This window comes from Budorcas taxicolor, chromosome 3 (assembly GCF_023091745.1).
Source record: "Budorcas taxicolor isolate Tak-1 chromosome 3, Takin1.1, whole genome shotgun sequence".
Taxonomy (NCBI): Eukaryota; Metazoa; Chordata; class Mammalia; order Artiodactyla; family Bovidae; genus Budorcas; species Budorcas taxicolor.
In genome coordinates, this window is record NC_068912.1 from 86,371,495 (window position 1) to 86,395,593 (window position 24,099).

The following is a 24,099-nucleotide window of genomic DNA, read 5'->3' on the forward strand; positions in this document are numbered from 1 at the left end:
TCTGAGAACATGTTTGCAATGCCCAATACCCTTGGCTTACTTACCCAATACATACAGCTCGGCATGGCTTTTAGACAGGGACAAAGTCAGTGTTCTTGAAAGTTCTTCTTTTTGATTGGAGGAGGCCTATTTGACACTGGCAATTCTGTGGAGTCAGGAGGCCTGGGGTCTAGTCTCTGCTCTCCATCTCTAACTGGCGTGAACTCAAACAAGTTTTATAACCATTCTGGTCCTCAGTTTGTTTGTCATGCATCCAAAGGCTCAGGTTGGGTTTGCTCTGACACCTAAGAGCCTCACAGCACCCAATGTTCCCTCCTCTGTTTCTTCCTCTTCCTCTGGTACTGGGTCTGTGACTCTTACAGATGAGCGTGTGAAGTCCCAATGTGTGTTTTCCCTCTTCTTAGCTCCCAGGAAGAGGTATGTTGAGGGGGAATCCAAGAAAGGCATTTCCTCTCCTGCATAATGCATGAATGAAAGAGGATGAGCTCTATTTCTTGTTTTGTAAAAAGTCACTGTTATTTCTTTCCCTGCAGTACGCTTGGGACTCAGCTTTCGTGTGAAAGCGGATCTAGGTTTGAAACCCATCTTCACCAGCCTATGGACCTGGGCAATTTTCTTAATATTCCTAAGTCTTAATCTTTCTTCTCTGTAAAATGGGAATAATATCTACCTCATAGGGACTGTGAGTAGAAAGTTAGTTCAGTTCAGTCGCTCAGCTGTGTCCGACTCTTTGCAACCCCATGGACTTCAGCATACCAGGCTTCTCTGTCTATCAACAACTCCCGGAGCTTGCTCAAACTCATGTCCATTGAGTCAGTGATGCCATCCAACCATCTCATCCTCTGTCATCCCCTTCTCCTACCTTCAGTATTTCTCAGCATCAGGCTCTTTTGCAATGAGTCAGTTCTTCACATCAGGTGGCCAAAGTATTGGAGTTTCAGCTTCAGCATCAGTCCTTCCAATGAACACCCAGGACTGATCTCCTTTAGGATGGGCTGGTTTGATCTCCTTGCAGGCCAAAGAACTCTGAAGAGTCTCTCCAACACCACAATTCAAAAGCATCAATTCTTCGGTGCTCAGCTTTCTTTATGGTCCAGCTCTCACATCCATATATGACTACTGGAAAAACCATCACTTTCACTAGACAGACCTTTGTTGGCAAAGTAATGTCTCTGTGTTTTAATATGCTGTCTAGGTTGGTCATAGCTTTTGGTCCAAGGGGCTAGCGTCTTTTAATTTCATGGCTGCAGTCACTGTCCGCAGTGATTTTGGAGATCCAGAAAATAAAGTCTCTCACTGTTTCCATTGTTTCCCCATCTATTTGCCATGAAGTGATGGGACCGTATGCCATGATCTTAGTTTTCTCAATGTTGAGTTTTAAGCCAGTTTTTTTCAGTCTCCTCTTTTACTTTCATCAAGAGGCTCTTTAGTTCCTCTTCGCTTTCTACCATAAGGGTGTTGTCATCTGCATATCTCAGATGATTGATATTTCTCCTGGCAGCTTGTGCTCACCTAGCCTGGCATTTCACATGATATACTCTGCATATAAGTTAAATAAGCAAGGTGACAATATACAGCTTTGGCATACTCCTTTCCCAATTTGGAACCAGTCTGTTGTTCCATGTCTGGTTCTAACTGTTGCTTCCTGACTTGCATACAGATTTCTTCGGAGGCAGGTCAGGTGGTCTGGTATTCCCATCTCTTTCAGAATTTTCCACAGCTTTTTTGTGTTCCACCCAGTCAAAGGCTTTGGTTTGTCAATGAAGCAGAAGTAATATTTTTCTGGAATTCTCTTGCTTTTTCTACGATCCAGCGGATGCTGGCAATTTGATCTCTGGTTCCTCTGCGTTTTCTCAATCCAGCTTGAACATCTGGCAGTTCTCGTAGCCTGGCGTTTTGTATAAAGCAAGTGTTCACAAATGTTGGTTGCCTCTGTGCACAGTGGTTTCAGGGGTGAAATCCACGCTGCTGAAAAAGCTTCAAAGGAGGAAACTGATGATACTCAGAGAAGATCACAGAATCAGCTGGTGTCAAAGCCAGGACAAGAACTTGGGATTCTGGGCTGAAGATCTTTCCCATGAACTGAAGAGGGGTTGGGGGGAATGGAGCACTAGATGGGATACATTGGGGAGAAGACATAGGCAAAGGGAGGAAGGTGGCCTACGCCCTGACCCAGAGGGCTGGTGAGTGGAAGAGAGTCTCAGTGTGGCCAGGAATGTGTATGGGGGGAGGAGGAGGGCAAGTGGAGCACTTTTTATGAATGTCCTCAAGTCAGTCTGGGCAGTTCTCTCCCACCCGACTCCCTTCTCATTCTTCTTCCTCTTCCCACTCCGGCCTAGTCTGCGCTGGGAGTTGTTGTTGTTGTTTAGTCACTAGGTCCTGTCTGACTCTTTTGCGACCCCATGGACTAGAGCCCACCAGGCTCCCCCGTCCATGGGACTTCTCAGACAAGAACACTGGAGTGGGTTGCCATTTCCTTCTCCAAGGGATCTTCCTGGCCCAGGGATCGAACCTATGTCTCCTGCATTGGCAGGTGGGTTCTTTTCCACTGAACCATCAGGTGAGTCCGGAGTGTAGCCCAAAAGAAAAAAAAAAATTCTTTCAATGAATGTTTTGGATGTGGCTAGAGAGATAGGTGAGGTTATGTTTGATAGTTTGGGCAGGAAATCTTTGCAAGTTTGCTTGCAGAAGTCAAATTAATCTCTGCCAGGTAATCAAGGAATGATCTGCCAGGTTAGAGACAAGGTGAGAAGAAATGATCGTGTCCACAGCCTCCCCTTGGACAGTCTGCTCAGGAGCGTGAGGAGGAGCGACATGACATGGCTAGTTCAGACAGCTGTCTCCTCATATCCTTCCTCTCTCTGTCAGGGAGCGGCTGAATCAGAGAGATGAGGGCTCACTCTTCCCCCCGGGACTGGTCCACTGCCTCTGAGGCATGGCATGCATGTATGCATGATATGGTATGTATGTGTGTATGCACCCTGTATGTAATGGCTTGGCTGTCATTCAAAGATGTGCTGGCATGAGCTGGCTGAAGGACGGGGGAAGCATGCATCCAGCAGAGGAGAGGACCATGTGGAGGAAGAGGAAAATGACACATCTGAGGCAGGAGAAGGCCAGCAAGTTCAGAGCAGACAGAGCAAGGGCAAGGGTGGATGACACACAGCCGAGAGGCAGGCAGTGCCCGCACAGCCCTTGCTTGCAGTCTCCTTTCCCTGGGCACAGGGAAGCCAGAGAAGCACCACTGGGCTGCTCTGCTGTGTTCAACCTGGCACGGGCCAGGTGCAGGGGTCTGGGGGGAAATCAGTGTAGTGCTACTGGACAAGAGAGATGCATACAGATATAAGAGGTGCTTTATTGACTAGGCCAAAGCCTTTGACTGTGTGGATCACAATAAACTGTGGAAAATTCTGAAAGAGATGGGAATACCAGACCACCTGACCTGCCTCTTGAGAAATCTGTATGCAGGTCAGGAAGGAACAGTTAGAACTGGACATGGAACAACAAACTGGTTCCAAATAGGAAAAGGAGTATGTCAAGGCTGTATAGTGCCACCTTGCTTATTTCACTTCTATGCAGAGTACATCATGAGAAACGCTGGGCTGGAAGAAACACAAGCTGGAATAAAGATTGCTGGGAGAAATATCAATAACCTCAGATATGCAGATGACACCACCCTTATGGCAGAAAGTGAAGAGGAACTAAAAGGCCTCTTGATGAAAGAGAAAGAGGAGAGTGAAAAAGTTTGCTTAAAGCTCAACATTCAGAAAACGAAGATCATGGCATCTGGTCCCATCACTTCATGGGAAATAGATGGGAAAAGAGTGGAAACAGTGGCTAACTTTATTTTTCTGGGCTCCAAAATCACTGCAGATGGTGACTGCAGCCATGAAATTCAAAGACGCTTACTCCTTGGAAGAAAAGTTATGACCAACCTAGATAGCATATTCAAAAGCAGAGACATTACTTTGCTGACTAAGGTCCGTCTAGTCAAGGCTATGGTTTTTCCAGTAGTCATGTATGGATGTGAGAGTTGGACTGTGAAAAAGGCCGAGTGCCGAAGAATTGATGCTTTTGAACTGTGGTGTTGGAGAAGACTCTTGAGAGTCTCCTGGACTGCAAGGAGATCCAACCAGTCCATTCTGAAGGAGATCAGCCCTGGGATTTCTTTGGAAGGAATGATGCTAAAGGTGAAACTCCAACACTTTGGCCACCTCATGCGAAGAGTTGACTCACTGGAAAAGACTCTGATGCTGGGAGGGATTGAGGGCAGGAGGAGAAGGGGCCGACAGAGGATGAGATGTCTGGATGGCATCACTGACTCAATGGACGTGAGTCTGAGTGAACTCCGGGAGTTGGTGATGGACAGGGAGGCCTGGCGTGCTGCGATTCATGGGGTCACAAAGAGTCGGACACGACTGAACGACTGAACTGAACTGAACTGGGAGGCTTTGGTGATGGAGGTGTTAGGGAACAAAAGTTGTCAGAAGCAGCTCAAGAACTCGTAGATATCTGGGCTTAGGCATCTGCCTGGTTAGTTGGAGGCAGAGTGAGGATTGGGATTGAGGGCTGTCTGCACACAGCCTGCTTCTCTAGATCTGAAAGGGCCTACTCAGGGCCATGGAGCAGCAAAGCCTCAGCCTTGCCTCTTCCTGTTCAGAGGACATCAGGTATAAGAAAAGAACATCAGCAGAAATAATGTTGCTAAGGTTCCTCACAGACCTGGCCAAAGCTTACATCAGCCAGCCATGTGGGTTTCAAGCTCCATTTCTCAGTAAGAAATGGATTTGTTCTTGTAAGTGCTACAAGATCTGGCACCTACTTCTGACATGTGCAGGCACTTTTTTTTTTAAACAGCAACTCTGGACAGCCTGGGAGTTTAAGTGTAACTTTTGGATACTCAGCACGGTATCTGTGGCTGAGACCCTCCCAAAGAGGCATCTCCCGGTTTCCTAAGTGTGGTCAGGAGGAGATGGGAAGACAGGAAAATGTGTCAGGACAGAAGACACAAGGCCATGGAAAGTACTAGAGCACTTATGCACAGACATCTTCGCGCAAGCAACTGTGGCTGCTTGGAACCACAGAGCCTTTACCTGGGGGTGCATGGGGTGGGAGCCTCCACCCCAGAGTGAATGTGTACAGGACATGCATAGGGAATTCCATGGGGAACTTGGGAGCTTTTCAAGGCTGGAATGGACATGAAGCATGCGTTCTAAGTCGCTCTTTGCGACCCTATGGCCCATAGCCCGCCAGGCTCCTCTATTTATGGGATTTCCTGGCAAGAATACAGGAGTGGGTTGCCATGCCCTCCTGTGGGGGATCTTCCCAACCCAGGGATTGAACTTGTGTCTCTTAAGTCTCCTGCACTGGTAGGCAGGCTCTTTACCACTAGCGTTACCTGGGAAGCCCATGGACATGGAGAGGCCCGTTTAAATCAGACACTGGAAGGAAATTTCCTTCTGCCTCCTACTCTCTCACATCCCCAGCAGATTTCTGCTCAGGGGCCAGATCTTACTTCCATCCTTGTAGAAAAGAAGAAAAGAAGAATCACCACTACTCCTTAAGCACTTATAGTAACCACGGCTAACATTATTTGGGGTCATATGCATTTTGCACCATGTTAAGAGTGTACGTGCCTTATTTCATCAATATTCACAGTGACCCCGTAAGATGGGTGCTATAATTATTAACTCTATTTTATAGGGGAGAGAAGAGAGGTTACTGTACACCTAAAACTAACACAACATTGTAAATCAACTGTATTCCAATAAAAACTAAAATTGCAAAAAGGTAAACAGAGGTTAAGTAACTTGCTCAAAATTACCCAGATAGTAAATGATAAATCCATAATTCAAACCCAGGTAATAGAATCTATCTATTTAACTCAGAGGTATATCAAAGAGCAGGGTGGTATGAGCTATTCACCTTGAGTGTGGACAGCGTGGGTGGGAGGGCTGCACTCTCTGTAGAGAATTAAAATATAAGAAGACTGGTTAAAAGGTTCATCTGATTTTATTATCACAGGCATTGGCAATTTGTCGGTGGTAAATCTCCCCTCCAGGGCACACTTCCCATTCTCATAAGACAAATGCCCTAGAAGGTAGCAATCACTAGGCACGTTTACAGATCTCAAATTGCATTTAAACACTCCCATCACACCCTGTACCTCCCTTTAAGTTCTCATAATGAATATATTGGTTATAGGTACAATTATTTCTTTATTCTCCGACTTTGTCATTGGGCCAACAACTCCAGCGGGGTAGGACCTATGTATACAGGTCATACCGAAGCACAGAGATTAGCTTGCTGGTGATGCTCATCCAGTAAATATCTACTGAATGAATGGATGGTGAATAAATGGTCAACCTAAAATGCCACTGGCTTCCCAGGCGGCTCAGTGGTAAAGAATCTGCCTGCCAATGCAGCAGATGTAAGAGATGTGGGTTCAGTCCTTAGGTCAGAAGATCCCCCGAAGAAGGAAATGGCAGTCCACTCCAGTATTCTTGCCAGGAGAATCCCAGGGACAGAAGAACCTGGCGGGCTACAGTCCATGGGGTCGCAAAGAATCAGACATGACTGTCTGAGCAGAAAATGCCACCCACCTCCTCCAGGAAGTCTTCCTTAGGGAATGAAAGACTCAGTTTTTCAGAGTAAAGTGAAGTGAGTGATGTTGGAAGAAGCTGTGTTGCTGGACTGGGCCCCTTTTACCTCCATGGCAGCCTAGAAAGTTCTTTGCCAGGTGAGATGAGTGTGGGTCTTAGTGTAGCTTTGAGTTTTGAACCCCAACATTTCTCCTCATGGAATCACCCTCTCCAGGAAGAGAAGACATCCTTTTAGAGACTGATGTTTGAGAACTACTAGTGACTGGATCTAAGGCCTGAAACTACTTATACTGAGACACAGATTTTGGATTATCTTTAGGACTGCTGAATCTTTGATCAGAATCTAGATATTAAGAAAAAAAATCCCAGTGTGTTCCTTAGAGAAACCTACTCTGTTTCTGCATGTTCCTCAGGTGCTAGATAAATGCACCTCTGCAGACAACCCTATGATCTGGGATGTAGTTTTTACTCCAAAACGGAAGCATGTTGGTTTATAAGTTCACTAAAACTGAGACACTTTTTGCTAAAGCAGTAGAGCTGGCATCCTCACAGGCCATTTCAAGCCTGTTTGCTAAATGAGACTGTAATCCTTTATAAATTGTTCTAGATATCATGCTGTATCATGTCCTCTTTTTCATCCTTTAAAAATATTTTTTTTTTCCACCAAAAATAAAACGATGCTCCTGGCAGCCTTTCTGAGTGGTCTACCTGTAAGAGAAGAGTTCCCAGGTCTCCTCTGACAGGTGGGTCACAGCAAAGTCAGTCCTTGTGTTGGGACACCCAGGAGGGAGGCTGTGTGAACTGTGCCAGGAGGGAACGAACACTCTGGGGTCAGGTGCACAGACACTCTGGGGTCACAGCTGGCCAGTGGCAGGAACCATTGGAATGGCTCAGCATTTAACATGGAGTCAGGCAGAGTTGAGGTCAGATGAAAAGTCTCCTGACCCCCAAATTCTGCCATGATATCTTTGAAAATTTCTATGATGTTGGAGGAAGGGCCTTTATAAGTAAGGTCCCCAGGGGCCAAGTGACACCAAAAGCTTGCTTATTTATCTCCACGGCTCACTACCTGGAGTCTTGATCCTACAAGAGTTTAATTAAGATAGTATCTTCAGAGGACAAATGTCTGCCTTTTCATTGTGTTTAATAAGAAGGGATTTGTGAAACCGTCAATATGCTGGAAGGTATCTTTGTTATAGCAATATGATGGAGATGCCTAGAGCAAGTCCTAGATGGGTGGGAAACAAGAAAGAGAAGTGAGGGCAGAGGAGGCTAGATGTCCCCTGTAGCCCTCGATGTCCTGAGAAGTATGAGAGAATCAGATCTCACGGAGAGTGAGCTCTAGAAGCAATTTTTCTTTTTGTCCCAATAATCTTCACTTCCTTTTCCCTTGTCCTGCTTCCCCCCCCTCTCTTCTTTTCCCCTTTCTCCCTTTCTCCCACCTTCTTTCTTTCCTCCCTCCATTTATATACATTTATTGAGCACCTACTATGTGACAATCCCTGTTTTAGGCTCTGGCAGTTACTGGTAAACAAAATTGGCATAGATTTGAATCAGTTCTAATGAGGTGGATGAAACTGGAGCCTATTATACAGAGTGAAGTAAGTCAGAAAGAAAAACACCACTATAGTATGCTAATGCATATATATGGAATTTAGAAAGATGGTAATGATGACCCTATATGCAAGACAGCAAAAGAGACACAGATGTAAAGAACAGACTTTTGGACTCTGTGGGATAAGGCGGGGTGGGATGACTTGAGAGAATAGCATTCAAAAGTGTATATTGTCATATGTGAAACAGATCGCCAGCCCAGGTTCGATGCATGAGGCAGGATGCTCAGGGCTGGTACACTGGGATGACCCAGAGGGATGGGATGGGGAGGGAGGTGGGAGGGGGGTTCAGGACGGGGAACACATGTATACCCATGGTTCATTCATGTCAATGTATGGCAAAAACCACTACAATATTGTAAAGTAATTAGCCTCCAATTAAAATAAATAAATTAAAAAACAAATAAAATCGGCATAGTTCTCACCCTTGATAGACTTACCAGACACAAATAGCAAACAAATATCCTCAAAAATATCTATACCAATTCATTACACTTGTGGAACGGAAGTACTGGGCTACAGGATATCATGTGAAGAACACTTGTTTAGATTGGGGGGTGTTGGGAAATACTTTTCTCAGGAAGTGACATTTAAACTCATGACGGAAGGAACAGGAGGACCTAGGTCACAAGAAAAAGTCTGTGTGTTGGGGGAGGGGCGGCATTACAGCCAAGGGAATAAACGAAATGATAACAATGATAACAGGGATGAGGACGATAGAAAGCAATATTGAGCAGGTACACGCCAGTCACTATACTAAGCACCTGATAACTATTTATTCATTTAATCTTTACATCAACTTTCTGAGACAATCACCATTCGTGTCCCCATTTTTCAGATAAGGAAAATGAAGCACAAAGCTGTGAGGTAGCTTGCCCAAGCCAGGTTACATAGCTCGAAGGCAGACACCTGGATAAAACTCAGGTGATGTGGCTGCAGGGAAGGCAGGCCTGGAGAGGGAGATGATGGAAAGGCGGTGGGCTGAGCTGCGGCAACAACAGGGGCGGAGGCGCGGGCCACCACTAGGCGCTCAGAGGCCATCTCCGAGTGAGACTGTACTTTCCAGGGGGAGAGCAGCCCGGAGCACCAGATCAGTGGGAGAATTCTACTATTGCAGTCCCAGAGGGAGAAGCAGCTGTTTGCATGAACTAGGCAGCTAAATAACTAGCCACCTCGCTGAACTTAAGCACCACCTTCCCTTCAGCTCTTCCGCTGCATCTCCACGGTTCTCTCTGATCTGCCACTCCTCCCGCCCCCGCCTCCCGGCCCACCCCTTCTTTCTTTCTTTGAGCACAAGGTGGAGGACACAGTAACGGGACCCCCACCCCCACCCCCGACCCTGCGGTTTGCCAAGCACAGGCACCCTTTCTCCCTTCGGATCAGGAGCACCCTCTTCGGTGCCTGTGTGCTGAGAGCAGCTGCCGGCGTCTAGAACAACTCCCAGCTGTTCTCCCAACTTTTCTCAAGCGTTTCCAGTGTCAGTGCCTCTGCTTAGTGAAAAGAGGAAGGGGGGCGGCAAACAGAGGAGCAAAAGAGAGGCCTAATTTTAGCTGTAGCCAAAAGGACTTTCCCTTAAATACACTGTGATCTCAAAATACTTAGCTAAGTCCATATGGACTAGGCAGGGAGAGGATTTAAAGAGCTACAGAAGAAACATTCAAAGGCCAAAAGGGACAGCCCCTGCCCTCCTTTACGACTGGTGGGGAGAGGAAAAGGATAAAAGCAGAGTGGGTCTTCACTCTGTGCCAGGCTATATGCTGGGTCCCATGAGTGCATCAACTCAGTCATTCATCTCCTCCACACGGGTAATGGTGCAGACTAGGTCCCCTCATTTTACAGATGAGGAACCTGCTGCAGCTGCTGCTGCTAAGTTGCTTCAGTCGTGTCTGACTCTGTGCGACCCCATAGATGGCAGCCCACCAGGCTCCCCTGTCCCTGGGATTCCCCAGGCAAGAACACTGGAGTGGGTTGCCATTTCCTTCTCCAGTGCATGAAAGTGAAAAGTGAAAGTGAAGTCGCTCAGTCATGTCTGACCCTTAGCGACCCCCATGGACTGCAGCCCACCAGGCTCCTCCGTCCATGGGATTTTCCAGGCAAGAGTAGTGGAGTGGGGTGCCATTGCTGTCTCCGTGAGGCAGCTGAGAGCTGGTCAGATTGAAGTTGCTCTCTCCAAGATGGCAAAGTGAACCCAAGAGCCAGGATTTAAACCTGGGTCTGTCTGATTCCACCGTGTCTAGCAAGAAGATGTCGAACTGAGGCCAGATGAGGCACTGGGTAAATGGGTTAAGTGGAGATTCAGGGCAGTCTCCGAGCAAGAATCCCGAGGATGCTGGCTCTCAGAACGCCAAGAGGCCTCCTTGTGAGAACTGGCATGAATTGCTCAGGGCCTCGACTTTTTCCAATCCTGAAATCCCTCCCAAGCCTCCCAAGATGGGCTGGAGGAATGACCAGGCTGTCACCAACCATTTAAAGTAGATAAATCATTTGGTAAATGCCCCCATCCCTGACTCTAGCAAAAAACGACCCGCACTTTCCACAATCAAAGAAGATGTACTGCTGGTCAAAGGCATCTGAACTGGCTAATCCGCACATCCCCACCCCCTAACACCCCCGCCTTCTCAAAGTCATGGTGGAATCTGGGTGCCTTCAGAAAACGGGCCACCTGGTAGGACTCATCACGTCAACTTCCTTCATCTCAGTTCAAGCTTAAAAGGCCTCTTCACTGGGAAGCTCCCCAGTGAGGTTTTCCACGCACATCTGGAGATTTCCCACAATAGGCCTTTGAAGCGGCCTGAAGTATTCCGGGAAGTCCGCCTCACTGGGCTGAGGTTTAAAGAGCAGAAGCCCACATTTATTTTTCTTTCCCGCCTTCTTTGACAAAACTCCCCCCAGTGGTTTGTGGGCATTTGCAAAGCAGCCCTGATTTGCCGCTCACTACTTCGAGGGCTGCAGTCTTAAAGAAAAACGACAATGAAGCAAATTCAAAGGGAGCAATTGGCACTAGAAAGATCTGTTTACGTGTTTGGCTCCTCTGCCAGGCTCTGACTCGTGCGTTAGTCATCTTTGCAGCAGGAGGAAAATGGACTCTGGACTCAAAGAGACTTGCTCCATGGCTCAGCATTGGTGACACTCTGTCAAGTCACTTAAACTCTCTGATCTGTGAAATGGATTAATGGTGCCTGCTTTGTGTGGCACACTAAATGTTACATGCGTTGTGGTGAGAAAATCACCTTACATGTTGTCGTACATGAACTTTAACAGGTCCATGCTGGTTCCTCTGCCAGTATCACCCTCCCTTATATGAGCTAGAAGTGACTTGTTCTTTACAACTCAATTCACGTGGTGGTTTCCTCCTCTGGCAATGTTTTACCTCCATATTGCTTAGGCTAGTTTAGGTAGGTGTCTTCCATGCTTCAATACCTGCCTATCTCCTGATTCATAGTTTATTGTTATTTCCATTTATAGAATGTCTACCATGCCCCCTACTACCACTGTAGTGGCCGTAGGCACGTGGGAACTTTTTCACTGCTGTGTCTCCATACCAAGCACAGTGCTTTAGTGTACTGATGTGCCCAGTGAATGTCAACTGATTAGTCAATGTATCTAACAAATATTTATTAAGCAGCTACTTTGAGTCAGGTACTATTGCAGCTATTGAAAATATACTAGTGAATAAAACAGACACAGCCCTTGCTTTCATAAATTTATGGTCTTGTAGGAGAATCAGAAAATACACTAAGGAAATATATAAAGTGACTTCCTTTTATAGCTCCAGTGTGTAAAGAAGTTAGAAGTCATTACTCCCATTCCTATAATAAGAAAAGAGCTAACAAATGGAAAATTACTGACAGCGCTCAGATTGTTTTTGCCTGCAATGCAGGAGACCGTGGTTCAATTCCTGGGTCAGGAAGATCCACTGTAAAAGCGATAGGCTACCCACTCCAGTGTTCTTGGGCTTTCCTTGTGGCTCAGCTGGCAAAGAATCTGCCTGTGATGTGGGAGACCTGGGTTCAATCCCTGGGAAGATCCCCTGGAGAATGGAGTGGCTACCCATTCCAGTATTCTGGCCTAGAGAATTCCTTGGAGAGTCCGTGGGATCACAGAGAGTCAGACATGACTGAGCAACTTTCACTTCCACTCAGACTGTTTGGAGAAATGAGGTTACGGGGAAAACCACCAGCCTGAGTTCTGGAGAGACAGCAGAATTCCAAAGAGTTGCAGGCCAGAGCTCCTTACCTACAGTAGAAGCCACTGGAGTCACAAACTGGTAGAAACATTTAAGTGACAATTTTGATGAAGTGCTGGGGGCTGAGTGTGTATTAGCATGAGACTGAGAAATTTCAGGGGCTGTAGTTTTAGGGGGAGCCCCACACATTCATGAATTTTACCTCTGGGAACCCTACCAAGTACTCACTGTAAAGAAGCAAGAATGATCCCCCACTGGTTCCAGCAGGAGTGAAAGAGAAGAAACACTGTGAAGTATGCCGGAGAGTTCTTTATAACAAAGGTCTACTTTCAAGGATAAAAGGCTTATCCAAAGCCTCATCCTATCCAGGGGAGGGACATCTTCTGAACCCTAGCCCCTTCTAACCTCCCTTTCTCACTTAACAAGGGAGGTAAAAAGGTAGGAAACCTTTGTGAAGGTCACAACCCAAGGACACAGGCTCAAGATTAAATCAAAAGATTCTAGAGTGCTTTCCCTTTCCCACCCCTTAAAACCACACTAAAAGTGCTCCAGTAAAATAATAGTGGATTACAGCTGAAAGATGCAGGCTCTGTTTATGGAGGAGTTCCTGGGGAAGCCCTAAGACAGAGAAACAATTTAAGCCTACATCAAAGAAAGAAAGAAAGAAGAAAAAAAGCAAGAAAAAAATAATAAAAGGCAGAAATCAATGAAACTTAACACAGGAAAACAATAGAGAAAATCAATGAAACTAAAATCTGGTTCTTTGAAAAGATCAATTAAATAGATGAACCTTTAACCAGGTTAACCAAGATAGAGAAAGGACACAAAATACTAATATCAGATATTAAAGAGAGATCATGATTACTGATCCCATGGACATTGTCAGATAAAAAAAGAATCTATGGGCAACTCTATGCCCATAAATTTTATAACTTAGATGAAACAGACTATTCAATGAAAGATTCAAACTTCAAAAAAGCCCACAAAACACCAGGCTCAGATGGTTTTACTAGTGAACCCTACCAAATACTTAAAAATTAATGATACCAGTTCTTCATTATCTCCTCCAAAAAAAAAAGAGGGACAGAGGAAAGACATTCTGACTCATTCTGAGGCCAGCATTACTCTACTACCAAAAATCAGGTAAGACATTTCAAGAAAGGAAATCCAAAAACAAATACATGTCATGAATACAGATGTAAAATCTTTAATATTATCAATATATTAGCATGTCAAATTAAATAATGTATAAAAAGAAATATACACCACAACCAAATAGAAATTATTCCAGTTATGCAAGACTGGTTCAACACTCAAAATTCAATCAGTGTAATTCACCACCTCAACAGGTTAAAGAATAATAATCATATTAATAGATGCAGAAAAGACATTTGATACACTTTAACACCTATTCATGATTAAAAACTCTCAGCAAACTTGGAAAATATGGGAACATACCCAATTTGATAAAGAACATCTACCAAAACCTCTACAGGTAACATCATACTTAATGAGAAAAAACTGGATGTTTTCTCTTTTAAAACTGGGAACAAGGCAAGGAAGTCCTCTCTTACCATTCTTATTCAAGATTGTATTGGTCTTAGATGGTACAATAAGACAAGAAAAGGAAACAAAAAGCATACAGATTGGGAAGGAAGAAATAAAGCTGCCTTCATTCTCAGATCACGTAACTAAACCCCAAATAATAAAAACAAACAAACAAAACACCTTTTTGAACTAATAAAAGAGCACAGTAAAGTCAGAGGACATAAGGTAATATATAATTATGTCCCACAAGTTGCTAGCAATGAAATCCTGAAATTTGAAGTTGAAATAATTTATATTAGCATACTGCAAAACCTTATTTTGCCATAAGTTTAACATAAAATATACAGAATCTATATATGGAAAAATACATAACTCTAATGAAAGAAATTAAAGAAGATCTAAGCAAATGGAGAGATATTCTGTATTCATGGATTTTAAGATTCAATATTGTTAAGATGACAAATTTTCCCAACTTGATCAATAGATTCAACACAGTCCCAACTGAACACTCAGAAAGCTATTTTGTAAATCATTAACAAAATGATTCTCAGATTTATATGGAAAGGCAAAAGACATAGATTAGTCAACATAATAGTAAAGAAGAAGGACAAAGTCAGACTTCATGACTCACTATGTGAAGTGAAAGTTGCTCAGTCATGTCTGACTCTGTGACCCCATTGACTAGGGCCTGCCAGGCTCCTCTGTCCATGGAATTCTCCATGCAAGAACACTGGAGTGGGTAGCTGTTCCCTTCTCCAGGCGATCTTCTCAACCCAGGGATCAAACCCAGGTCTCCCACACTGCAGGCAGATTCTTTACTATCTGAGCCACCAGGGAAGTCCAAGAATAGTCTATCCCTTCTCCAGGGGATCTTCCTGACCCAGGAATCAAATTGGGGTCTCCTGCATTGCAGGCAGTTTCTTTATTGGCTGAGCTACCAGGGGAAGCCCGTGACTTACATAAAGCTATAATAATCACAATAGTGTGGTACTGGTCAAAGAACAGGAAAACAGATCAATGAAGTCAGTCCATAAATAGGCCCACACAAACACAATTAGCTAATCTTTGACAAAGGAGCAAAGTCAATTCACAGGATAAAGGGTAGTCTTTTCAATAAATGATGCTGAAACAACTGGAGACACACATGCCAAAAAAATAATAAAATAATCTATGCACTGACATTATACCTCCCACAAAACCTAACTTAAAATGGTTCATAAACCTAAAGGTAAAATGTACAACCATAAAAGTTCTAGGACATAACACAGGAGAAAATTAAGGTGGACTCAGGTTTAACAATAAGTTTTTAGATACAACATCAAAAGAACAATCCATGAAAGAAAAAATTGATTAGTTGGATCATTAACATTTAAAAACTGCTCTGTGATAAGACAATTTCAAGGGAATGAATAGACTAGCCACAGACTTGGAGAACATATCTGTAAAACATATAGTTGAGAATTTGTATCGAAAATATACAAAGAATACTTAAAATTCAACAATAACAAAAGAAGCAACCCAGTAAAAAGATGAACAAAAGATATGAACTTAACCAAAGAAAATAGGCTAATGGCAAATAATCATATGAAAAGATGCTCAATATCATTTTCCATTAGCGAATTAAAAATTAAAACAATAATGATATATCACTACAAACCTATATATCACTACAAAATAGCCCAGATCCACAAAACTGGCAGTATCAAACTTTCACATAAATGGTGAGCAACAGGAACTCTCAATCTTTGCTGGTGGAACTGCAAATAGTATAGCTACTTTGGAAGATAGTTTGCTCTTTTATAACAAATGTGAATATAGTCTTATTGTGCAACCTAGCAATTGTATTCTGACCCATTTAAAAATGAAAGTCCATACAAAAACCTACATGCAAATATTTATTCATAGTCTCCAAAAACTGGAGACAACCAGGATGTCCTTCAGTAGGTGAGTGAATAAATAAACTGGTATATCTGTACCATCTATACCAATTGAATATTATTACACAATTAAAAAAAATGAACTACCAAGCCTCAGTAACACATGGATGCATCTTAAATGCATATTACCAAGGGAGAGAAATGAGTCTGAAAATGTTACATATTCATGATTCCAATTATGTGACATTCTGGAATGTAACCATGTATATGCAACATTGTGCATTTGTCAAAACCACTGAATGTTATAGCACAAAGAGTGAACCATGAGATATGCAAATTCAGAAAATAGTTTCAGAGATGAGGGGAATCCTATGACGGAATATAGTAAGTGTCAAGCAATCTAACTGTAATACAATGTATGATATGAGACAGTCTCACTGTAGGTTGTGGGAGATTAAGGTGCTGATCTAAGTAATTTTGGAAATGGGTAGAGTTTGTAAAACAAAAGGCAAAAGAAACTGTACATAAACTCTGTACTCTAGTTGATGAAGCTATACTCCATAAGAGTCTGGCTTAACAATTCTGAAATTTCCATACAGGTATACTGGAACTGAACAATTAAAAAATGATGTTGAATGGTGGGAGCCAGGTTTCTCACTATTTGAGTAAGAGTTTACAAATAAGGGAAAGAGGAAGGTTAGAATGATTTATGTGGTAACAGACTACAGTTGTAGACATCAGTATAAATTAATGTGTAGCTTAATGTAGACAGAGATGATCATATAGAGAAATATTTATAGAGATGGGTATATACACAGATAAGTATATGCACATATATTTCCTTTCACTGTCAGCTGGCCTCCCTAGAAGCAAAAACAGCTCAGTAGCAGGGAGCACACTCGATGTCCGGATTTTGGTTTCTAATATCATTCTCTAATAAAAACAATCAGAATTCCTTGGAGAAGTGGCTGATTCTAGGTCTGGGGCAAGAAATATAAAAGATGAGCCTGGAACATCTTATACTGCCCAAAATTAAAGAAGTAATTAAAAAAAATACATACAGAATTATGAGGTTATATCAGGGAGATAAAGAAGGCAATTAAGGAGCTTGCAATGGTCAAAAGTGGAAGAATTGGGAAACAGAGTAAGTAGTATCAGATTATAACCCAAAATATACCATAGATATCTATGAACCAAAACTATCATAAAGAAATGACTGAGTAAATACAGAAAGAATGAATGAATAAGGAGATGAATCTCCCACACAGAAGAATTCTAAGTCTATGTAAATATTCCACCCTTCAGGAAATAGAGCATAATTTCCATGCTGTTAAGTGTGGGATTGACATAGTGACTTCCTCCCAAAGAGAACAGCATATAAAGTAGAAAAAGTAATTTTATAGTGGAGAAACCTGGCCTACACTACCTCAGCCAGGCGATCAAAGTTGGCATCAACAATGACAAGTCATGTTGACAGTATGTACCTTTGATGTGATGTGATGAGAATGGTGCTTCATGTCTGTGGTCCTTCTCCCCCAAACTTACAACCACTGTCTAATCATAAAAGAAGCATCAGACGGATGCCAACTGAACATTCTGTAAGACTCCTCCAAACTGTCAGAGTCATCAAAAACCAGAGAAGCCTAAGGACACAAGATGTTTACGTGTAACCTAATACACCGGATGGGATCCTGGAGCAAGTAAAGGATGTTATGTTAAAATTAAGGACATCTGAATAAAGCATGGACTTTAATAATAACCTGTCAATATTGGTTAACTAATTGCAACAAACATTCTATACCAATGTAGGATGCTAATAATAAGGGACACTGGGCATGGGGTTTATGCCCAGTTTATGAAGACTCTATATTTTTACAGAGATATAATTACATAATTTTATATAATTTTCTATAAATACAACATTGTTCAAAAAAAGTTTATTAAAATAATATATGAATAAGTACACATACACTTACATTATGTTAGGTGGTGATGAGTACTAGGGAAACAGAATCAAGTAGGATAAGGGGATGAAGAATTCTCACAGGAGTAGAGAAGGAAGTTTGTACAGGGCAGCAGGCATGGCATCGGTCTGAAACAACAATATTTGAGCAGAGATCTGAAAGGGATGAGAGGATGAACCATGCAAATATCCAAGGAAGAGGATTCTATGCAGAGGGAACTGTATGTCTGAAAGCCCAGAGGTGGAAGTGTGCTTAGTATATGGACAGAGAGTGAAGGGTCCAGGGCAGATATGCAACCTGGGAAAGCGGCAAAGAGATGGAGATGAAGGCAGAAAAGGACTGGGTGCCAGGTGGGCAGCCTTGTAGGCCACAGTGAGGATCAAATAAATGAATCAATAAATGAGATGAATGGAAACTGTTCATTCTGAAATTTATTTTAGGTACTCCAGTCTTTCAAAAAAGTTTAAATAAAGAGACATCCTTGGTAATACACCTCCCTCCCCCAAGCATATGCAAATATTTTATCATAAGAACACAAAATCTCTCAGCCATTAATTGCTCTAGCAAGACCCTCTAGACCCACCAAAGCAGTCTAAGGCATGCCATCTCCTCCCTGAAACTAAATTTCAGTCTAGTTTCTAGACAGGCAAAGTGAAATGAAGGCTTGAGGCCAACGTTTCACATAATTCAATTTAAAAAAAAACTACATATGCCTGAAATCTTTAGATAATGGAAAGAAAAGTGGATTTTCCTCTCTTCGTTATTAGAGCAATTGGCTCAAACCCTCATTTCATTTTGGACATGTAGGCACAACCCAGAGTCTGTAATTAGTTTCAAACCACCAAAGTAGAAACAGAATAAAACCTCAACTAACTGAAGGAACTTTTTTTCCCTGACATACTTGGCTTTCAATGGCTAGAGGCATAAGGCATTGATCCAAAAAGCAAGCTTATGACTGAGACTGATTTAAAAAACAAAACAAAATAACTTGCAAAGTATGCCTTGGATGAGTCCAATGTAAGCTCCTTACCTACTGCCTTTTCCTTCTCTAATTCCAGTCCCACATAAGGAGAGAAGTTATCCTCCAGGATGACAAAATCCCCAATCATTGGAGGACAGCCCCTCAGGCTCATCACTAGCATGCTAAGATAGGCACAGAACTCTCACCTCTTCCAGAGATTTGTACCAATAGGCTGAAATAAAAAATACTTTTATTTGAATTTCCTTTTTACCAGAAAGGTACATAAACAAAGGCATTCAATTGCATGAATATGAGAATAAAGTGTGATTCTCTCAATAGTGGGGACTTGATCTCAGAGTATCTTGGTTTATTTATGGCTACACTCAATCCCTGGACACGTCTTTGGAGAAGCCAATCTTTCTGAACCTCGGTTTCTTCATCTATAAAATGACAATTCTACTCTTTGCCTGAAAAGCTCTTATCAAGATGAAATGTAAGTTCATTTGCATCTTTTTTTTTTTAAAGAAACTTATTTACAAAACAGAAACAGACTCACAGATTTAAAGAATGAATTTATGGCTGTCAGTAGGGAAAGGTGGGAATGAGGGATAAATTGAGAGTTTGGGATTGATATGGACACACTGCTATGTTAACTCATATATGTGGAATCTAAAAAAATAGTACAGATGAACATATTTCCAGGGTGGGAACAGAGATGCAGATATAGAGATGGACATGTGGTTACAGGGAGGCAAGGGGAGCGGGGGACGAGTTGGGAGATTAGACTTGACAGATAGCTAGTGGGAACCTGCTATAAAGAATAGGAAGCTCAGCTTGGTGCTCTGTGATGACATAGGTGGGTGGGATGGGGGTGGGATTGGAGGGAGGTCCAAGAGGGAGGGGATATACGTATATATACAGCTGACTCATTTCACTGTACAGAAGAAATTAACACAACATTGTAAAGCAAATATATTCCTATAAAAGTAAATTTTAAAATGAGATAAGATAAACAAAGTGAAAGTGTTAATTGCTCAGTTGTATCTGAATCTTTGTGACCACATGGACTGTAGCCCACCAGGTTCCTCTGTCCAGGGAGTTCTCCAAGCAAGAATACTGGAGTGGGTAACCATTCCCTTCTCCAGGGGATTGTCCTGACCCAGGGATCAAAAGATAAACAAGGACCTACTGTAAAAATATTAATAAATTAAAAATATATGCTTTATAAGGTTAAAAATAAAAATGAATATATACATAAAAATAGATTAAATGATATATGTCCCTAAAAATGCCTAGAATAGGGTATGGCCTAAAATAAGTGATTAACATGCATTGCTTCCTCTCGCAAACATACATCCTATATTTGTACCTGGCATAGATTCGGTAAAGAGTAGCCTCCTGATAAATGTCTGTTGAGTAAATAACTGAATGAACTATCTCCAGGGAGTCTTGAAAGATACTTATATAATGATACTTAATATAATGCTGATAATAACTACCACTTGTTGAGAACTTACTGCTGGTCAGGTGGTGTGACACGTGCTCGCATACATCATTTCACCAAAGTCTCACAACTACCCCATAAGACAGACCTTTTCCCCTCCACTTTACAAATGAAGGACAGAGATGGAGCTATTTTCCTGGGATGACACAGCTAGCAAGTAGCAGAAATGGATTTTGAACCCTTATGCTTCTGATTTCAGAGGCCATGACTTAACTGCTACAGCATTCTGGGTAGAATTTTAACTCACATTAAAAAAAAAAACCCAACAACAAACCAAACTACAATTAAAGGCCTTTTGACTTCTTTTGTTAAAGACTCCACTAGTGTGAATAAGTCTTTGCTGCTCCCAGAAAAGCCTCATCTAGTTGGACTGGCAGCTACCGGGCCAGGAACAGGTGGGACTGCTAACACTGTCAGGGACCAGCCTTTGAGAAAATGGCTGAACAAGCTGTCCAGTCCTGTTTCCAGGATCCAGTACAAATGTGATGGGGATGCCACTCGTGTGGGCTGGCACTGGAGGGCGGAAGCTGGGTGCTAGAGTCTTACCTTGAACAAAGAGGTTAAAGTGCCCCAGGGGCAAAAACAAATTATTCAGAGAAGGGGAACTGGAGGTATGTTACTGGGTGCAAGTGCTACAGGATTGGGAAGCTAGAACCAAGGGTGCTGGGTATGGCCAGGAGCCGGGAGGTGGTGGGGGTATGGAGGATGCAGTGAACTGTTCCAGACAGGCTGTGAGAAGTACCAGGCTGTGGCAAGGCGTCTGCTCAGCGGGAGGCCCCTGACGCTGTGGTGTAGAGGCAGGGCTGCCAGTGTGCAGGTTACGGAGTGGGATGTGTGTGTATGGGCGCTCAGCCGCTCAGTCATGTCTGACTCTTTGTGACCCTAAGGACTGTTGCCGCCAGGCTCTTCTATCCATGCTTTCATTTATTTTTTTCAGGGAAGAATAGTGGAGTGGGTTGCCATTTTCTCCTCCAGGGGACCTTCCTGATCCAGGAAACGAACCTGCATCTCCTGCATTGGAAGGCAGGTTCTTTATCACCGGAAGCCCTGATGGGGTGGGACAGAACAGCCTTAACCCCAGAACCGTCTCTGAGGTAAATGTGCCTCAGAGACCATGTGAAAATGACTAAGAGCAAGGACTCTGGTGCCAAACTGCCTGGGCTCAAAGCTTAGTTTCTCTATTTGGCAGCTGCGTGACCACAGCCATGCTACTTAACCTCTCTGTGCCTCCGTCTCCTCACCTATCCAAAGGGGATGAGAATGCTCCCTATCTCATGGGGTTTTTATGAAGATTAAATATATAGAGAGAAATGGCTAGATGAGAACATGAAAAGTGCTGGTTCCAGGAGTATTTACATATTATCTATTGTTCTTATTATTACCACCTCCAAAAGTTGATGAGAAAACACATAAGATGCTAACTCCAACAGCATAAAATTCCTGCCCTTTCCCTCTTCCTTTACAAGTGCAACTTTAGCAGCAGAGCCAGGACTTGAACCTAAATCTTCAGGCTCCAAGTCCTATGTACCTCAGGCATGGCTGTCTGGTGGAAAGGTCTAAGCAGTGCTGGTCTTGGCCCTCTGACTACATATACACGCCCCTCTTTTCTTGCCAGATCGTCTTTAGTCATCCCAAGCCTAAGCTCTTACAGCTCAATCCAAGGAGGGCTTACAACTGCGTATCACACTTGTGGGTTCATATTCCCTCCTTCCTGATGAGAGAGTCAGTTCCTAGGAAGGCTGATAAGAAGTCCAGGGTCCCCAAGGAGGAGATAGGGGGTTGGAATTCTCAAGGAGGAAGAAATGACAAATGTCTTTTTTTCCTCTATATTCCTTAGTCACACAAACTTTTTTTTTCCTCTTTAAGCCAAGAACTGATGATTACACAACAAACAACTCAGTTTAAGCTCTATCAGTTCAGTTCAGTCCAGTCCCTCAGTCGTGTCTGACTTTGCGACCCCATGAATCGCAGCACGCCAGGCCTCCCTGTCCATCACCATCTCCCGGAGTTCACTCAGACTCACGTCCATCGAGTCCGTGATGCCATCCAGCCATCTCATCCTCGGTTGTCCCCTTCTCCTCCTGCCCCCAATCCCTCCCAGCATCAGAGTCTTTTCCAATGAGTCAACTCTTCTCATGAGGTGGTCAAAGTACTGGAGTTTCAGCTTTAGCATCATTCCTTCCAAAGAAATCCCAGGGTTGATCTCCTTCAGAATGGACTGGTTGGATCTCCTTGCAGTCCAAGGGACTCTCAAGAGTCTTCTCCAACACCACAGATCAAAAGCATCATTTCTTCAGTGCTCAGCCTTCTTCACAGTTCAACTCTCACATCCATACATGACTACTGGAAAAACCATAGCCTTGACTAGACGGACAGGTCAGGTGGTCTGGTATTCCCATCTCTTTCAGAATTTTCCACAGTTTATTGTGATCCACACAGTCAAAGGCTTTGACATAGTCAATAAAGCAGAAATAGATATTTTTATGGAACTCTCTTGCTTTTTCCATGATCCAGCGGATGTTGGTAATTTGATCTTTAGTTCCTCTGCCTTTTCTAAAACCAGCTTGAACATCTGGAAGTTCACGGTTCACATATTGCTGAAGCCTGGCTTGGAGAATTTTGAGCATTACTTTACTAGCGTGTGAGATGAGTGCAATTGTGCAGTAGTTTGAGCATCCTTTGGCATTGCCTTTCTTTGGGATTGGGATGAAAACTGACCTTTTCCAGTCCTGTGGCCACTGCTGAGTTTTGCAAATTTGCTGGCATATTGAGTACAGCATTTTCACAGCATCATCTTTCAGGATTTGAAACAGCTCTACTGGAATTTCATCACCTCCACTAGCTTTGTTCGTAGTGATGCTTTCTAAGGCCCACTTGACTTCACATTCCAAGATGTCTGGCTCTAGGTGAGTGATCACACCATTGTGATTATCTGGGTCATGAAGATCTTTTTTGTACAGTTCTGTGTATTCTTGGCACCTCTTCTTAATATCTTCTGCTTCTGTTAGGTCCATACCATTTCTGTCCTTTATCAAGCTCATCTTTGCATGAAATGTTCCCTTGGTATCTCTAATTTTCTTGAAGAGATCTCTAGTCTTTCCCATTCTGTTGTTTTCCTCTATTTCTTTGCATTGATCGCTGAAGAAGGCTTTCTTATCTCTCCTGTTCTTTGAAACTCTGCATTCAGATGCTTATATCTTTCCTTTTCTCCTATGTTTTTTGCTTCTCTTCTTTTCACAGCTATTTGTAAGGCCTCCTCAGACAGCCATTTTGCTTTTTTGCATTAATTTTCCATGGGGATGGTCTTGATCCGTGTCTCCTGTACAATGTCACAAACCTCATTCCATAGTTCATCAGGCACTCTATCTGTCAGATCTAAGCCCTTAAATCTATTTCTCACTTCCACCATATAATCATAAGGGATTTGATTTAGGTCATACCTGAATGGTCTAGTGGTTTTCCCTACTTTCTTCAATTTAAGTCTGAATTTGGCAATAAGGAGTTCATGATCTGAGCCACAGTCAGCTCCTGGTCTTGTTTTTGTTGACTGCATAGAGCTTCTCCATCTTTGGCTGCAAAGAATACAATCAATCTGATTTCGGTGTTGACCATCTGGTGATGCCCATGTATAGAGTCTTCTCTTGTGTTGTTGGAAGAGGGTGTTTGCTATGACCAGTGCATTTTCTTGGCAAAACTCTATTAGTCTTTGCCCTGCTTCATTCCGCATTCCAAGGCCAAATTTGCTTGTTATTCCAGGTGTTTCTTGACTTCCTACTTTTGCATTCCAGTCCCCTATAATGAAAAGGACATCTTTTTTGAGTGTTAGTTCTCGAAGGTCTTGTAG

The 24,099-nt window shown here is 43.0% G+C and overlaps 1 protein-coding gene across 4 annotated transcripts in view; it reads right to left on the bottom strand.

Annotated features, from left to right (window-relative positions):
- The window catches only part of FGGY (FGGY carbohydrate kinase domain containing), a 501,197-nt gene that overhangs the window by 24,213 nt on the left and 452,885 nt on the right, over nt 1–24,099 (bottom strand). Inside the window, exon 15 of one of the 4 annotated variants that reach the window (XM_052636855.1) lies at nt 320–455. The exons of 2 other annotated variants lie outside the window; for them this stretch is intronic. In XM_052636855.1, coding sequence (XP_052492815.1) covers nt 357–455 — 99 coding nt within the window. In that variant the 3' untranslated portion in view covers nt 320–356. Of the gene's footprint in view, nt 1–319; nt 456–24,099 lie in introns of those variants that run through there. One more of the 4 variants, XR_008199109.1, reaches the window with a different exon arrangement.